The sequence below is a fragment of the Chiloscyllium plagiosum genome, chromosome 3 (genome assembly GCF_004010195.1).
Source record: "Chiloscyllium plagiosum isolate BGI_BamShark_2017 chromosome 3, ASM401019v2, whole genome shotgun sequence".
NCBI classification, from domain to species: domain Eukaryota; kingdom Metazoa; phylum Chordata; class Chondrichthyes; order Orectolobiformes; family Hemiscylliidae; genus Chiloscyllium; species Chiloscyllium plagiosum.
This window is the reverse complement of record NC_057712.1, coordinates 50,036,101-50,051,677: the sequence shown is the minus strand read 5'-3', so window position 1 is coordinate 50,051,677 and position 15,577 is coordinate 50,036,101. Positions and strand designations below refer to the sequence as shown.

The 15,577-nt window shown below is 44.9% G+C and overlaps 1 protein-coding gene across 1 annotated transcript in view; it reads left to right on the top strand.

The window, feature by feature from the left end:
• Window positions 1–397: 397 nt before the first annotated feature.
• The window catches only part of lmbrd1 (LMBR1 domain containing 1), a 273,681-nt gene continuing 258,501 nt past the window's right edge, over window positions 398–15,577 (top strand). The window contains exon 1 of the mRNA XM_043681689.1: window positions 398–576. Coding sequence (XP_043537624.1) covers window positions 517–576 — 60 coding nt within the window. The 5' untranslated portion in view covers window positions 398–516. The remainder of the gene's footprint in view (window positions 577–15,577) is intronic.

The following is a 15,577-nucleotide window of genomic DNA, read 5'->3' as shown; positions in this document are numbered from 1 at the left end:
GAAAGTTAGGCATGCAGATGCTTCGAGGAGCAGGAGAATCGACATTACAGGCATAAGCCCTTCATCAGGATTGGCGGGGGGTGTTGGATAAATGGGAGGATGGGGTTGGGGAGAAGGTAGCAGGGAAGGCAATAGGTAGCTTTTGGGTGGGTGGTGCGTATGGTGATAAGTCGAAGGGGAGAGTGGATTTGTGGGGTGAGTGAAGTTACATGGCGTTCAGGTACAAGACAGATAGCTGGCTTGCAGGTGATGACTAGAGTTGTCTGTGGTCGTTAGGCGAGTGGGTGAATAAATGGGGGACTATAATAGAGTTAGCGGAGGTGTATAAGTCCAACTTGTCGCGGTCAAAAGACAGCAGTCAGAAACAACTTTCGGCCCTTTGACTTCCAGGCGTTTGGGACGCTGGGCGCGCATGCGCATGCAAAGGCGTACATGGGCTGTGCGTATGCGACGGCGGAAGGCGTCGTTGTCAAGGGGTAGGAACGGCAGGTCCGAGACAGGGCTAGCAGTGTGGAGATGGGTTCGCTTCTAATCGAGTCCGTGTGGGGTTGGTCCATATTCGCCCTGGTTTTACTGGTAGGCCAAACCACCTATAAGCAGTGGCCTACGTGGATCAGTGAATGATTGATTAAGTTTTGTTTGTGTGTGTGTGCAGTGAGAGCGCTGGGGTAGGCCCGGGCCTCTGTGAGGGGAAGGGGGGGGGTTGAGGGTTTGTCAGCTCTGACCAGATCACCCATCTCCCCTCATTTCCCAGGCTGTGTGACTTAAAAAAACGATTTCACAAACCTTCAGGGACAACAGACCCGAGTTTCACTCGCCACAGTCACCGGGAAACTCCTGAAGACTGCGGGCAATCCTGGGAAGTTGGCAACCTTTATCAACCACAAATCATGAAGTAACCAGGCTCATGTGGGGAGCCTGTGTAAATATTCACAGGGATCCTTGAGCAAGCTGGTGTGTGAGCACATTCCAACCTGATATGTTTACTGTGTTTTCACAGAATTCCTACAGTGTAGAAGCGGGCCTTTCAGCCCATTGACTCCACACCAACCCTGTGAACAGCATCTTACTCATCCCCAATGTACCCCCCTCATCCCTGTAACCCTGTGTTTCACATGGCCAATCCATCTAGCCTGCATATCTTTGAACTATGGGAGGAAATTCGATCACCTGCAGGAAACCCAGGCAGATATAGAGAGAATGTGCAAACTCCCCACAGACAGTCGCCCAAGGGTGGAATCAAACCTCTGTCGCTAGTGCTGTGAGGTAGCAGTGCTAATCAATAAGCCACCATGCTGTGCCTTACTTTCTCTGCACCTATTGAGCATTTCCTAGAATTCTATTGTTTATTAGTTTACTTTAAATAGCAAGCAAGCTCTAGACATTTACATTACATTTTTGTGTCATGTTTCTATACAAAATTCAGTTATGTGGCCTGTAAAAACTGATAAAAACAATGACTGCAGATGCTGGAAACCAGATTCTGGATTAGTGGTGCTGGAAGAGCACAGCAGTTCAGGCAGCATCCAAGGAGCTTCGAAGTCGACGTTTCGGGCAAAAGCCCTTCATCAGGAATAAAACCTGTAAAAACTGATGCCAGTCAATTCTATTTTAAGTGATGTGATTATTCAAACACAGCACATAGGTGGAGTCAAAATGCATAGATATTCCAATGCTGAAACAAGTGCAAGGGACTGAATGGCCTCTTTATGTCTCGATTAATAAATACCCCAGTCATTTGTGCAACAACGTATTAAATTTGTGCCTTTAATACAGAAAATGGATATTTTGAGAAAGTTTAACAAACAAGTGTCATAAACCAGATGGAATTATATAGAAATGAAGAAAGACCTAGAATGCACCTTGCACAACCTCATAAATTACTAAAGCACTTTAAAGCCAATGAAATTGATTTGAAGTTAATTACTGTTGCATAAGAATCTGGCAGCCACAGAATCTTGAAATGATATGACATAGAACATAGAAAAATACAGCGCAGTACAGGCCCTTTGGCCCTCGATCTTGTGCCGATCCAAGCCCACCTAACCTACACTAGCCCACTATCCTCCAATGCCTGTTTAAATGCCCATAAAGAGGGAGAGTCCACCACTGCTACTGGCAGGACATTCCATGAACTCATGACTTGCTGAGTAAAGAATCTACACCTAACATCTGTCCTATACCTACCACCCCTTAATTTAAAACTATGCCCCCTTGTAATAGCTGACATAGAAGGGGCTATTCACTCCATCTAGTCCATGTTCACCTAAAGACACCCAAACTTCCTGCACATGACCCATTGCCCTACCGTTTAAAGTATACGGCGCAGATTCAGGTACTTTGTAAAAGAGTTGAGGCTCTCTGCCTCCACCACCAACTCAAGCACTGAATTCCAGACAATTCACCACTCTCTGCATAAAAATGTTTTTCCTCACGGCTCCTGTAATCCTTCTGCCATCTTGTCTGAATCTGTGACCCCTGGTTTTTAAACTGTCTGGCAAGGAAACATGTTCTTACTGTCTATCTCCACCTCTCACAATTTTGGTTCCTCAGTCATGTCACTCCTCATCCAGCTCTGCTCCAAGGAAAAACTACCCCAACCTCTCCAATCTCTCCTTGTAGCTACAATTCTCCAGCCCTGGTAACATTCTTTGGACGTTTCTGCATTCTCTGAGAATATGTATAGGGTATAAGCAGGCAGGGAAAGAGTTAAGTTCTGAGTTTTGTGAAACAAGAGGTTCAGCTGAGCATGATTTAGATCAGATAAATTGCAACATTTAAAAGGCATTTGGATGGGTATATGAATAGGAAGGGTTTGGAGGGATGTGGGCCGGGTGTTGGCAGATGGGACTAGATTGGGTTGGGATATCTGGTTGGCACGGATGGGTTGGACTGAAGAGTCTGTTTCCATGCTGTACATCTCTGACTCTAAGAACTGACAACGTCTCCAGAGCAATTATGTCCCTCCTGTAATATGGTGACTAGAAATGCACACAACACTCCAGTTGTGGCCTCAGAAGTGTCTTATACAATTTCATCATTGTGCAGCCACCTATTCTATACCTTCTGCATATGCTTTCTTTACCACCTTATCCTTCTGTATTGTTTCCTTTAGAGATCTGTATGCATGCTAAGATCTCTCACTTCATCTACCCTTCTCAGTATATTCTCATTTATTGTGTATTCCATTTTATTGTTTGATGCATTACCTCATACTCAGCAGATTTGACCTCCATCTGTCAGTTTCCATTTGTCTGCTCCACCAACCTATCTGAGTGATTTTGAAGCTTACAGCTATCTAACACAGGCAGATCTTCCAATTGTGCTCCCCACATTCAAGTCCAAATCGTTAATGTATAAATCAAACAGCAGGTTTTTTTCTGTGGAACACCACTTGAAAAAGTTTTACATTCACAAGGGCAACTATTGACTGTTACCCTTTGTTTACTCTTATTAAGCCAATTTTCGATCCATTTGCACACAGTCAGATTCCATAAACCGCACTGGCTTAACGTAGAAAAGGTATTTCTTTATGTGGGGCACTCTAGAACAAGTCACTGTTCTAGGATAAGGTACAGCAGATATGTGGAGAAATTAGTTCTCTCAAATTGTCATGCACCAGTGGAATGCACTTCTCCAGAGTGCAGCAGGTGCTGAGATATTGAGCAAATTTAAGGAGGAGATGCACAAATCTTTGAATAGTAATGGGTCGAGGGTTATGGAGAGCAGGCAGGAAAGTGGAGCTGAAGCTGAGATGAGATCAACTGATTATATTGAATGGCAGAGCAGGCTTGAGAACTGAATTGCTTCCTCTTGTTCCTAGTTCTTACGTTTCATCTGAAAGCTGATACTTGTACCGTACAGCACTCCTTCAGTACTGCATTGGCCGAGAGTTTGTGCTCAAGTCTTTGAGTGGGGTAGGGGGTGCAGTGTGTAGGTGTGGTTGCAGAGGGTGTCATAGTGGAGGCAGGGGTGCTGCATGTGGGCTGATAGTGGGGGCAGGAATATGGTGTGGAGTGTTGTGGAGGAGTCTGAGGTTGCAGGTAGTGATTGTTGGCTTGGCTTTAGTGCTGAAGGACATTTCACAGATAGGGAAGACCTTTATTAGATTGGCCCATGAAGATGGCAATAAATTTGAGATGCTGGTGGATAGGGAGCTGCTATTTTTGTCATTTTTCTATTGTATTGGTCAGAAGTACCACTCACTTCCCCCCCACCCCCTGAGAATAGTTTACTTCGGAAATGCTGTAGGTCAGTATTGTATTTGCATATATAATACGTTTATTGTCATTGACACCAATCTTTGGTAAACTGCAACAGCTGTGATTGGAGTTACACTTCTTCCTTTGAAAAGCATTACCACTTCAGTGAACTTTGAGCATGTTTTTTGTTTACATAACATTATGAATTATAGATTTGTGAAATAAGTGAATAAAATAGAAATTGTCACATGTACTTTTGCATAAAAAATACAGTGAAAAATTTTGTCGGTCACCCTACCATGGTGCCTACATCAGTGACAGAAGTCATACATAATGATTTTTAAAAAATGCAAATTTTAAGACAAAGTTCATCACAGTTCAGTTAACGGCGCCTGGGCTTTTAGGGAAAGCCAATTTAGGAGCAATGGAATACCCCGAAGATGCAGTTGAGGATGAGACTGTCACACTGGGCTGCTGGATACTAGATCAGAAGCCTAAGACAGAATGGAGATTGCTGGGCTGAGATGACCACTCCTGGATGAGATATTTGGTGGGCTACTGGAACACCTGGACGCTGAAGATAAAGGAGATCACATGAGGATGAGGCCTCTACGTTGAGACAAAACTGCCACACTGGAAAACCACTAAACGAACACCACCATACAGAAAGACTACATTGGGCTGAAGCCATCACCCTCCTCCTTCAGGCACTTGGACATAGCTGTCGACCTGAAGCCTTGGTCTGGCCTGTGTGTCCAGTTTGGGGAATTCCTCAGTCGCCAAGAGACCCTGGGCTAGGATGGAGTTGTGTCTGGCTCATCCTGGCGTAGCTGCCACTGTCACTGGTGACCTCCTCCTTCACTTGTCACTTTCCATGATTAAAAAACGAAACAAAAAAAAAGAGCAGAAGTAAGAAAAAAGCCTGCGTGAGCAGATGAATCCCGGGCTCAGCCCCCTTCTCCATGCCATTTTGACAAAATTGTGCTTGGAGAATTCTGTGCACCAGAGACCTAGCTTGGGTATAGCCAAGACATTGGGATCAACTAGCTCTGGGCTGGACAGCTGATTTGTAATACCCAGTGATATCCACCGCATAGGTTCAGTTCCCATTCTGGCTGAGGGTGACCATCTTCTCAACCTGTCCCTTAGTTTGAAGCATGGTTACCTTCGGGTTAAACCAACACCAGTGATTGTCTGTCTCTGTCTATCTCTCTCTCTCTCTCTCTCTCGAGTGTGGTGCTGGAAAAGCACAGCAGGTCAGGCAACATTCAAGGAGCAGGAGAATTGACATTTCAGGCATAAGTCCTTCATCAGGAATGCCTGACCTGCTGTGCTTTTCAAGTACCATGCTCCCGACTCTGGTCTCCAGCATCTGCAGTCCTCACTTTCTCCTGGGTCTGGGACTATGCTTATTTTATATAATCAAGACTGAAATCAATAGATTTTTCATCTCGATAATTAAGGAATATGGGGTCAATAGAAAAATATGTTTGAGATCAAAGATCAGCTATGTATGTGTGACTGTAGCGTTCACTCTTGCTCTTGTTAACCATCCTATGTTTAAGGAATGCCCAGATTTCTTTATGGCTGTTGTGAATTTATTGTCTTGTCGGATTACCCTTGGTTGTACTTGGTTCAGGTCTCAAAAGGGTTATTTTAATAAATAACCTCAAGTGTGTCTTCATTTTTCACATAACATCTCTTGGCTTGAGCACGTATGTGCATCTTGAGTTGAGTTTCTTGGACTGTAACAATCTGGGTTGGAAAATTTTCATTTCTTTTGCATCCCTAATCTCGGAGCCGTCCTTGCTACTACCCCAACTGACTGTTGTAGAGCAAATGTAGGATTGCACCTTTTGTGATCATGTGGCTCAGTGTTTGCTTTGAGAAATTATTAAGCTTGTGCAAAGCTAAAGGTTTTTGCCTGAACGTGACCACTTTCGCCTTGGATCAGGTCAAAAATCACACAATACCAAGCTATTATCCAACAGGTTTATTTGAAAACACAAGCTTTCAGAGCCTCACTCCTCCTTCAGGTGTTGGTGACAGAGGGAGATCTTAGACACAGAATTAATAAGTGAAAGATCAAAGGGTCATACAACAGATGTGAACAAATTCAACATACCTAAGATGGCTGTTAAATCTTTAATCAGTTAGAATGGAGCTGCAGCTTTTGATTGATTGATTAATATGCAAATCTCAGAATTTCTTTCAAGTCACTGCCTTGAGCAGACGAGACAGTGGAGCTACACACCGTATATGCATACCAAGAACAAGAGACTGGAGAAACTTGGCTTCACCACTAGCAGTAGCCAAGCCTCCCCTGGCACCGCAGGGGAAAGCGATACCACCATGGGAAAAATCTATCATCAACTTATCTGACCATATCCTTCAATCAGATGAGATCGAAGTCTTCAGTTGAGGCTCAATTTCTGCCCCACCATCAAAATGGACCCCATTGGTCTTGCGGCAAACACAGAGGAAATCATCAGATCACCGAGGCTCGGGAGTTCTTCCAAGATGTCAGCAGCGAGCCCAATGACTCGAGCAATGAACTGGAACAGTTGACAGAGAGATCTGTGGTGGAGAGGCCAAAGGAGGAGTCCATTTGGACTGCTCTGGAGGGCCATTGCCCTGGGCTTGTATGCTCAAACAGTGAGGAAATGGGTGAATACCAGATTCATCAGCCACAATAGTGAGGTAGCGCAAAACATGACCTGAGCACAACGCAATACTATTCATACTCCCAAGACCGGTTGCAACATTGTCATTAATCCAACAGACAAAGGAGGAGCCATCGTCAAAAAGCTTCTGTCACAACACTACAGATTTCTTACAGAAACTCAGCATCCTCTGACCAGTTGAACAGGAACATTCCTTGTCATAATGGACATTTTGGCACTCTACAGTAGCATCCCCTGTGACAACAGCATCACTGCAACAGCCACAGTATTCAATGCTAACAATTGGCAATTTCCAGGAACCATCCCATAACTCATCTGTTTCATCCTCAACCACAACGTCTTCATCGTCGACAACAACTTCTTCATCCAGACATGTGGAACACCCATGGGGATCAAATTTGCACCCCAATATGCCAGCATTTTCTTGCACACGTTAGAACAAGAATCCTTTGCTGCACAAACTTCTAACCAATGCTACATACCAGATACATTGACGATATTTTCTTCATTTTGGCCTCATGGTGAGAAATCATTGAAACAACTACATAATGATATCAACAAGTTTCACCACCATTAGACTTACTATGGACAACTCTTTAGAATCAGTCTCATTCTTGGGTGCACACATCTCCATCTAGGACAGATACCTCACTCTCTGGCAAGCCTACGGATGATGCTGCACTTCTTGAGCTTCCATCCTAAACATATTTTAATATGCCATCCCCTACAGACAAGCTGTACACATACACTGAATCTGCTAATATGAGGAGGAACGCAGTGGACACCTGAAGGTGTTGAAGGATGCCCTCATAAGAGCAGGATACAATGCTCGACTCATTGATTGCCAGTTCCGATGTGCCACAGCGAAAAACTGTAATGACCTCCTCAGAAGACAGACACCGGATATGACCGATAGGGTACCCTTTGTCATCGGAGACTTCCTGGGAGCAGAGAGGCTATGCCATGTACTTCACGCCTGCAACACATTTTCAATGAGGAGGAACACCGTGCCAAAATCTTCCCTCTACCTCCACTTCTTCTCACCTTTAAACAACCGCTAAACTTTAAACAGACCATTGTTTGCAGCAGACCACTGTTTCCAGCCTTCAGGACGACATCAACTAGAACACCCCATACAACCCCATCAGGGCAGCCTCTGCAAGAGTGTCAACAGTGGATACTACCAATACACGTGGGGACACCACCCACCATGTGCACAGCAGATACTCGTGACTCGACCAACATTGTTACCTTTTATGCTGCAGGCAAGGATATCCTGAGGCATGGTATATTGGCGAAATCATGCAGTTGCTATGACAACAGATGAATGGACACCACACAACAATCGTAAGAAAGGGATTTACCCCTACCCTAGTAGGGGAACGCTTCAGTGGTCAAGGACATTCGGCCTTGGATCTTTGGGTAAATCTACTCCAAGGTGGACATCGGGATACACAACAATGCAGAGTCGCTGAGCAGAGGCTGATAACCAAATTTGCTACCCATGGGGACGATCTTAACCGGGATCACACTACAGGTGACCCCACCACATTATACACCCTCTCTCATACACTCACTTTCAAACAGATCCTCTGTCACACATACACCTGCACTGTCTGTCTGTCTGTCTGTGTCTCTCTCTCTCTCTCTCTCTCTCTCTCTCTCTCTCTCATACACACACACAAACTCACATACACACACACTCCAGAACTAGAGGGCATAGGTTTAAGGTGAGAGGGGAAAGATATAAAAGAGACCTAAGGAGCAACCTTTTCATGCAGAGGGTGGTACGTGTATGGAATGAGCTGCCAGAGGATGTGGTGGAGGCTGGTACAATTGCAACATTTGAGAGGCACTTGGATGGGTATATGAATAGGAAGAGTTTGGAGGGATATGGGCCGGGTGCTGGCAGGTGGGACTAGATTGGGTTAGGATATCTGGTCGGCATGACGGGCTGGACCAAAGGGTCTGTTTCCTTGCTGTACATCTCTATGACTCTCGCGCCTTCGCCCTGTCTCACACACACGCACCTCTCCACCCTCTCACTCTCACATACATGCGCGCGCACACACAGTCACTTTCAAGCACGCGCATTCTCTCTCTCTTACACACACAACAATGGGGGGGGGGGGCGGTGAATTTATTTGCTGATTCATTCTGTTTTGTTCAAAAAGCACACATTTGTCGACAGTCAGTCCAAGTGGCATTTTATATTTCCTCTTTTGGAAATAAAACCAGTCTGACTCCAGGTTAAGACACAGACAGACTTTAAACAAGACCTCACACCTAAAATACATTGATCTGGGAAGTAACCTCTTTTATGCTGATAAAACCTTAAGTTATCTCAAGGCAGTGACTTGAAAGAAATTCTGGGATTTGCATATTAATCAATCAAAACCTGCATCTCCATTCTAACTGTTTGCATTGGTTGCATGACCCTTTGATCTTTTACTTATAAATTCTGTGTCTAAGGTCTCCCTCTCTCACTAGCACCTGAAGAAGGAGCGAGGCTCCGAAAGCTTGCATTTTCAAATAAATCTGTTGGACTGTAATCTGGTGTCATGTGATTTTTGACCTTGTCCACCCCAGTCCAACATGGGCATCTCTATACCTTGGATCATGTTGAGTTATTCTTTTAGCGATGTGCATGAGGATTTGAAATATGTTTGCACTATTGTCACTTGTGATTGTTGTGAAGTGGCTTTCATATTAGATTAACAACTCAGAGTTCTTATCATGGCAACTTGTGGAACAGAATTCAATAAAGGTGATAAGTTGTGAGATTTGAAAAATTGAGATGGAAGTTGCCACAAATCTTTAGGATCCAACTAATTCATTTGTTTGGGAAGGATGTGAAGGTATTAGAGACTGGCAGAAATTATTCCAAGGTTGAGGAGTCTCAATTATATGGATAAATTGGAGGTGCTGAAGCTGTTATTCTTGTGGAAATAAAAGGTTGGGAGAAGGGATTTAATGGAGTCTTCAAAATTGATCAGGGTCTGGACAAATCAATATTGAAGAACTTTCCATTGGCAAAAGAATCAAGATCCAGAGAGTACTGATTGGAAAAGAAGCAAGGAGGACATGAGCAATGTCTTTGACGTAATGGATGGTTGGGGCCTGGAATGCATTGCCTGAAAGTAGTGGCTGAGGTTAGTTGATCATGGCCTTTAAACGAAAATTTTGCCTATTATCTGAAGAGAGAAAGTTTATAAGTTTAAAGGGCTAATGCAGAAGCATGGGAATTTGTGAGTAGCTGCGGAAGGCCAGTATGGACATGATGAGTCCAATGACCTGTGGTTCTTTTCAATGAGTTTCAGGGAGAGACATCTGTCACTCTCTTCTATTTTTAATTATTTAATAAGCATTACACAGTCTTGGATGTTGGACAAGACTTATCCTAATGCTGTTCCACAGGAGCAAGATAAATGGTGCTATTTGTCTCTTGCTGTGCTCATTTATCTACTTGGATTCCTCAGCTGGGTTTCAGTAGACTCTCAGATATAAAAGGAGAATGGTACTTCAGTTGAAGGCTTGAGACCTTCTTACAGTGAAGCCATGACCTACCAAGAGTCTAGGACGTTTGTCCCAAATAATCCTTGCAGACTACTCCTGGGTGCATGCATCCTCATTAAGTTAGTGGGAATCAGTGGTTAAGAATGGTAGACTGTTGGCAGAAAGCAAAAAAGCACCATCCAGTTCTGAGTTGTGTGGAACAAAACCTTCACAAGAGGCAGAGGAAATGCTCCATGTGGATGGAATGTAATTGGCTGCCAATTGATGTTTCTGACCAACTGTATCCAAGAGAGGCAATATCTATTGCTTCTGCTGAAATACTGCACATAAATATTCCTGATGCAAGTAATGGATGGTACGGAACATATTCGTCATCTGGGAATTATGCACCAAGCCTTTGACCAATAGATCTAATGGATTGTGTAATCTAGAAATAGATTAACTGGCTAGAGTAGATCCCTGGAGGACAACATAGTGTCAGGTTAAATATATATGACCCTAGCAGTGTTCTTGTGCTGGCATATGTTGTTCAAATAGCAATAAACTCACTTCAAACTATGCCCCACACCAAGAAAAGGTATCTCTTCAGTCGCCAAACCTTTCCCAGGAGTTGTATGTGGTTGTCCCACAGGACACCCCAAAACATCATGATCAGCCCATTCCCTATCAAATCTTTAATTTGCTAGAACAGCAGAACTTTGTAGAATCTTAAGCTACTTGGTACTATGTCCTCCCTAGGTCTCTCTAACCATCCTTGCTGGTCAAGAGCAAAGGAATAAACAAATTCACAAATAACACTGACTTTGGTGCTATTTTTCCCTAATTCTGTGAAGCATAATTAGCTGCTTCCATGTCTCCTGCCTCTATTTCATTGACCAGAAGATTGGTTAGCTGAGGTTTGGAATCTCTCAGAATTTGGAATTGCAACTTCCCACATGTGCCTTGGTCTGGTGACTTACAGGTCCTTCACATTTCCTATCTGTATCACCCACCGTACAGCTTGATCTTCAGAGGAGACTGAGATAGAGTTTCTAATAGAGCACCTCCTTAAATGGCCATGTCTTAGACTTGGATCCCTTGGACAAATCATGGACCTAGTTGACTAAAGAGCCCATCCTTGTCCACTTATTTAGCCCCAAGGAAGAGTAGTCTTCCAGTTATTTCTCCAGTGATCAATTGGAGCAAAGCGTAGAACTATTTTGTAATGTTATTGTAATTTAGATTTCAGGTGGCTGTCGGTTACTTCTGTGCAGGATTTTCTTGTTTTAAAAAAACAGTCATAAAGTCTTTCTGGAACAGTGACTAAATCCAGCATGTATCTTCGTGTAAACTAATACACTCCTGCCGTGTTAGTAGAAAGGTGTTCTGTAGGTTAAATATTGAATTAGAAACAATGCCAATAATTTTCAGAAGGACCTAGGATTGAGCAAGTTTTTAAAATTCAATTCAGAAGACATCGGTATTGAGTTTAGAAGCAAATTTAGCTCCTCTTAGGTTTAGTTCAGGGCGGTTTAGGGAACAAGTCACTGCGGCAGAAGGGTTTAGTTTGCAAAACTTCTGAACCAGGAAAGTTTGCTTAGAAATCTGCAGATCATTAGAACTGAGAAAATCTCTGCTCAGATTTGTGAAACATTATTTTGGATGTGCAAACTTTTATTCTGAATACATATTTAAAAAACTGAAGTCACGGTCTATAGCAATGTTCACTCAAAGCAGTGTGATCGCAAACTGGTATGCTGACACAATGACTTCTGCAAGTGGGAGCTGTTACTGTGCATGAACCTCAGAAATCTGCACAACGGCAAAGGAAGTTAGGAGAATGTTGGTCTTCAGTCCATCTCACTGAATCCCTTCTGTCCACAAACCTTGTTCCCTACCCTTGGAGGTCATCCCTTTTCCTAGCTACTATCAAAGGCAGAATCAAACTTTTGTCAATCATATTGTCCTGTTTGACTACAGATTCAGCATGGGACCACACATTTTGTTGATCATCAAGAAAGCTTACTGCCAGCAAACTGTTAGTGGTTGCCTCCTCCCCCGCCTCAGCTTATTTGGTGCTGAAACTCTTATCCACGCCTTTATCATTTTCAGAGTGCGGTGACTTTCAAGTTGGCTTCATCAGAACTCAAACCATTAACTCTGCTTTCTTCCAACAGTCAGATAATCTTGCTTGATATTTTGTATTTACAATATTAGGGTTGACTGTCAAAAGCAAGCCTTTATTCTACAAAATCCTTATAGAAAAGACACATTCAAATGAAACTGAACGGCATCCTGCATCAACTCAGGCCCTGGAAATATGCAAATCCTGCTCTGTCAATGCTGCTTACACTTCCTAACTGACACCCAGGACCTTGTGCCAAAATTTAGAGAGTTATCCCTCAAACTTAATCAGGCAACAGCCAGACACAGTTATTATTGTAGAATCATATCTTACAGTCAAATTCCTCCATCACCTCCCTGAGTACCAGAGTTGGTGGACACAGTGATTTACAATCAGTTAATAATGCCTTGGGACTACTTAACATTGACTCTGGACCCCGTGAATTCCCTTGACATCAGAAAAAACATGGCCAAGGAATCCTGCAGCAGATTATTAAGTATATTAAACATGGCTTAGAGGAGGCACCGAGGGTAACAAGACTAGAGAATGGACTGTGGATGGGAGTCTTCAATATCCATCACCAAGAATATTAATATCATTACTGATTTGAATTGTCTGAGTCCTGAAGGATATATCTCCTAGAGTGCATCTGCTGCAGGTGGGGGAATGAACCAGTAAGGTGAACGTGAAGACTGCAGATGCTGGAGATCAGAGTCGAGAGTGTGATGCTGGAAAAGCATAGCAGGTCAGGCAGCATCTGAGGAGCAGGAGAATCGACAAGAGCCCTTCATCAGGAATGAGACTTATGAGCCGAAGGGGTGGAGAGATAAATGGGAGGGTGGTAAGTCTTGGGGGGGACGGTAGCTGAGAGTGAGATAGGTAGATGGAGGTGGCTTAATGGCGATAGGTCAGAGAGGATGGTGGAGCGGGTAGGTGGGAAGAAAAGTGGACAGGTAGGACAGGTCATGAGATCAGTGCCGAGTTGGAGTGTTGGAACTGGGATAAGGGCAGGGGAGGGGAAATGAGGAAACTAGTGAAGTCCACCTTGATGCCGTGTGATTGGAGGGTACCAAGGGGAAGAAGAGGTGTTCTTCTTCCAGGAGTTGGGTGGTTAGGATGTGGTGATGGAGGAGGCCCAGGACCTGCACGTCCTTGGTGGAGTGGGAGGGGGAGTTCTCTGAAGCATGCTGCAAGTGGGCGGCATGGTGGCACAGTGGTTAGCACTGCTGCCTCACAGCGCCTGAGACCCGGGTTCAATTCCCGACTCAGGCGACTGACTGTGTGGAGATTGCACGTTCTCCCTGTGTTTGCGTGGGTTTCCTCCGGGTGCTCCGGTTTCCTCCCACAGTCCAAAGATGTGCAGGTCAGGTGAATCGGCCATGCTAAATTGCCCGTAGTGTTAGGTAAGGGGTAAATGTATGGGTGGTTTGCGCTTCGGCGGGTCGGTGTGGACTTGTTGAGCCGAAGGGCCTGTTTCCACACTGTAATCTAATCTAATCTAATCTAATCTAAGTCAGCATCCTGTCTCCCCAATGTAGGGGAGACTGCATTGGAAGCAATGGATAGAGTAAATGACATGTGGAAGTGCAGGTAAATCTCTGATAGATGTGGAAGGCTCTTTTGGAGGTGAGGGGTGAGGTGTGGGGTGTGGGTGCAGGTTTTGCAATTCCTGTGGTGGCATGGGAAGGTGTCGGGAGGGGAGGGGATGGAGGGGTGCGTGTGGACTTGACAAGAGAGTCATGGAAGGGATGGTCTTCACTGAAAGCAGATGGGGTGGGGAGGAAAATACATCTTCCGTGGTGGGGTCTATTTGGAAGTGGCGGAAATGGCAGAGAATGATGCAGTGTATACAGAAGTTGGTGGGGTGGAAGGTGAAGACCGTTGGGGTTCTGAGCTGAAAATGTGTTGCTGGAAAAGCGCAGCAGGTCAGGCAGCGTCCAAGGAGCAGGAGAATCGACGTTTTGGGCATGAGCCCTTATTCAGGAACGAGGAAGGTGTGCCAAGCAGGCTAAGATAAAAGGTAGGGAGGAGGGACATGGGGGAGTGGCGTTGGAAATGTAATAGGTGGAAGGAGGTAAAGGTGAGGGTGATAGGCAGGAGTGCGGTTGGGGGCGGAGAGGTCAGGAAGAAGATTGCAGGTTAGGAAGGTGGTGCTGAGTTCGAGGGTTGGGACTGAGGTTGGGGTTCTGTCCTTGTTGTGGTGCGAGAGGTGAGGCTTGAGGACGGAGGTACGGGAAGTGGATGAGATGTGCTGGAGAGCATCATCGACCACATGCTAGGGGAAAATGTGATCTTTGAAAAAGGAGGCCATCTGGTATGTTCTGTGGTGGAACTGGCCCTCCTGGGAGCAGATGCGGCGGAGGAATTAGGAATAAGGGATAGCGTTTTTACAGGAGTCAGGGTGGGACGAGGTGTAGTCCAGGCAGCTGAGGGAGTCGATGGGTTTGTAGAAGATTTCCGTGTTGAGTCAGTTACCATTGATGGAGGTGAAGAGGTCCAGGAAGGGGAGGGAGGTGTCTGAGATGGTCCAGGTGAAGGTAAGGTTGGGATGGATTGAGTTGGTGAAGTTAATGACCTGTACAACCTCCTCGTGGGAGCACGAGGTGGCGCTGATACAGTCATCGATGTAGTGGAGGGAAAGGTGAGGAATGATGCTGGTGTAACTGCGGAAGATTGACTGTTCCACTTAACTGGAGAAAGTGAGGTCTGCAGATGCTGGAGATCAAAGTTGAAACTTTATTGCTGGAACAGCACAGCAGGTCAGGCAGCATCCAGGGAACAGGAGATTCGACGTTTCGGGCACAGGCCCTTCTTCAGGAATGAGCAGAGAGTGTTCAGCAGGAGAAGATAAAAGGTAGGGAGGAGGGACTTGGAGGAGGGGAGTTGGCAGAGGAGATGACCTGGGGTGTGCAGTGAGAGAGGGACTCACTGAAATCTTTGTAGAGAGAGGCAGAGAGCTTCTTCAAGGAAGGCATCCTTGTAAGAGGATTCGCAGTAGGTTGAAATCTTCGAGGAGAAAGTGAGATCTGCAGATGCTGGAGATCAAAGTTGAAACTTTATTGCTGGAAAAG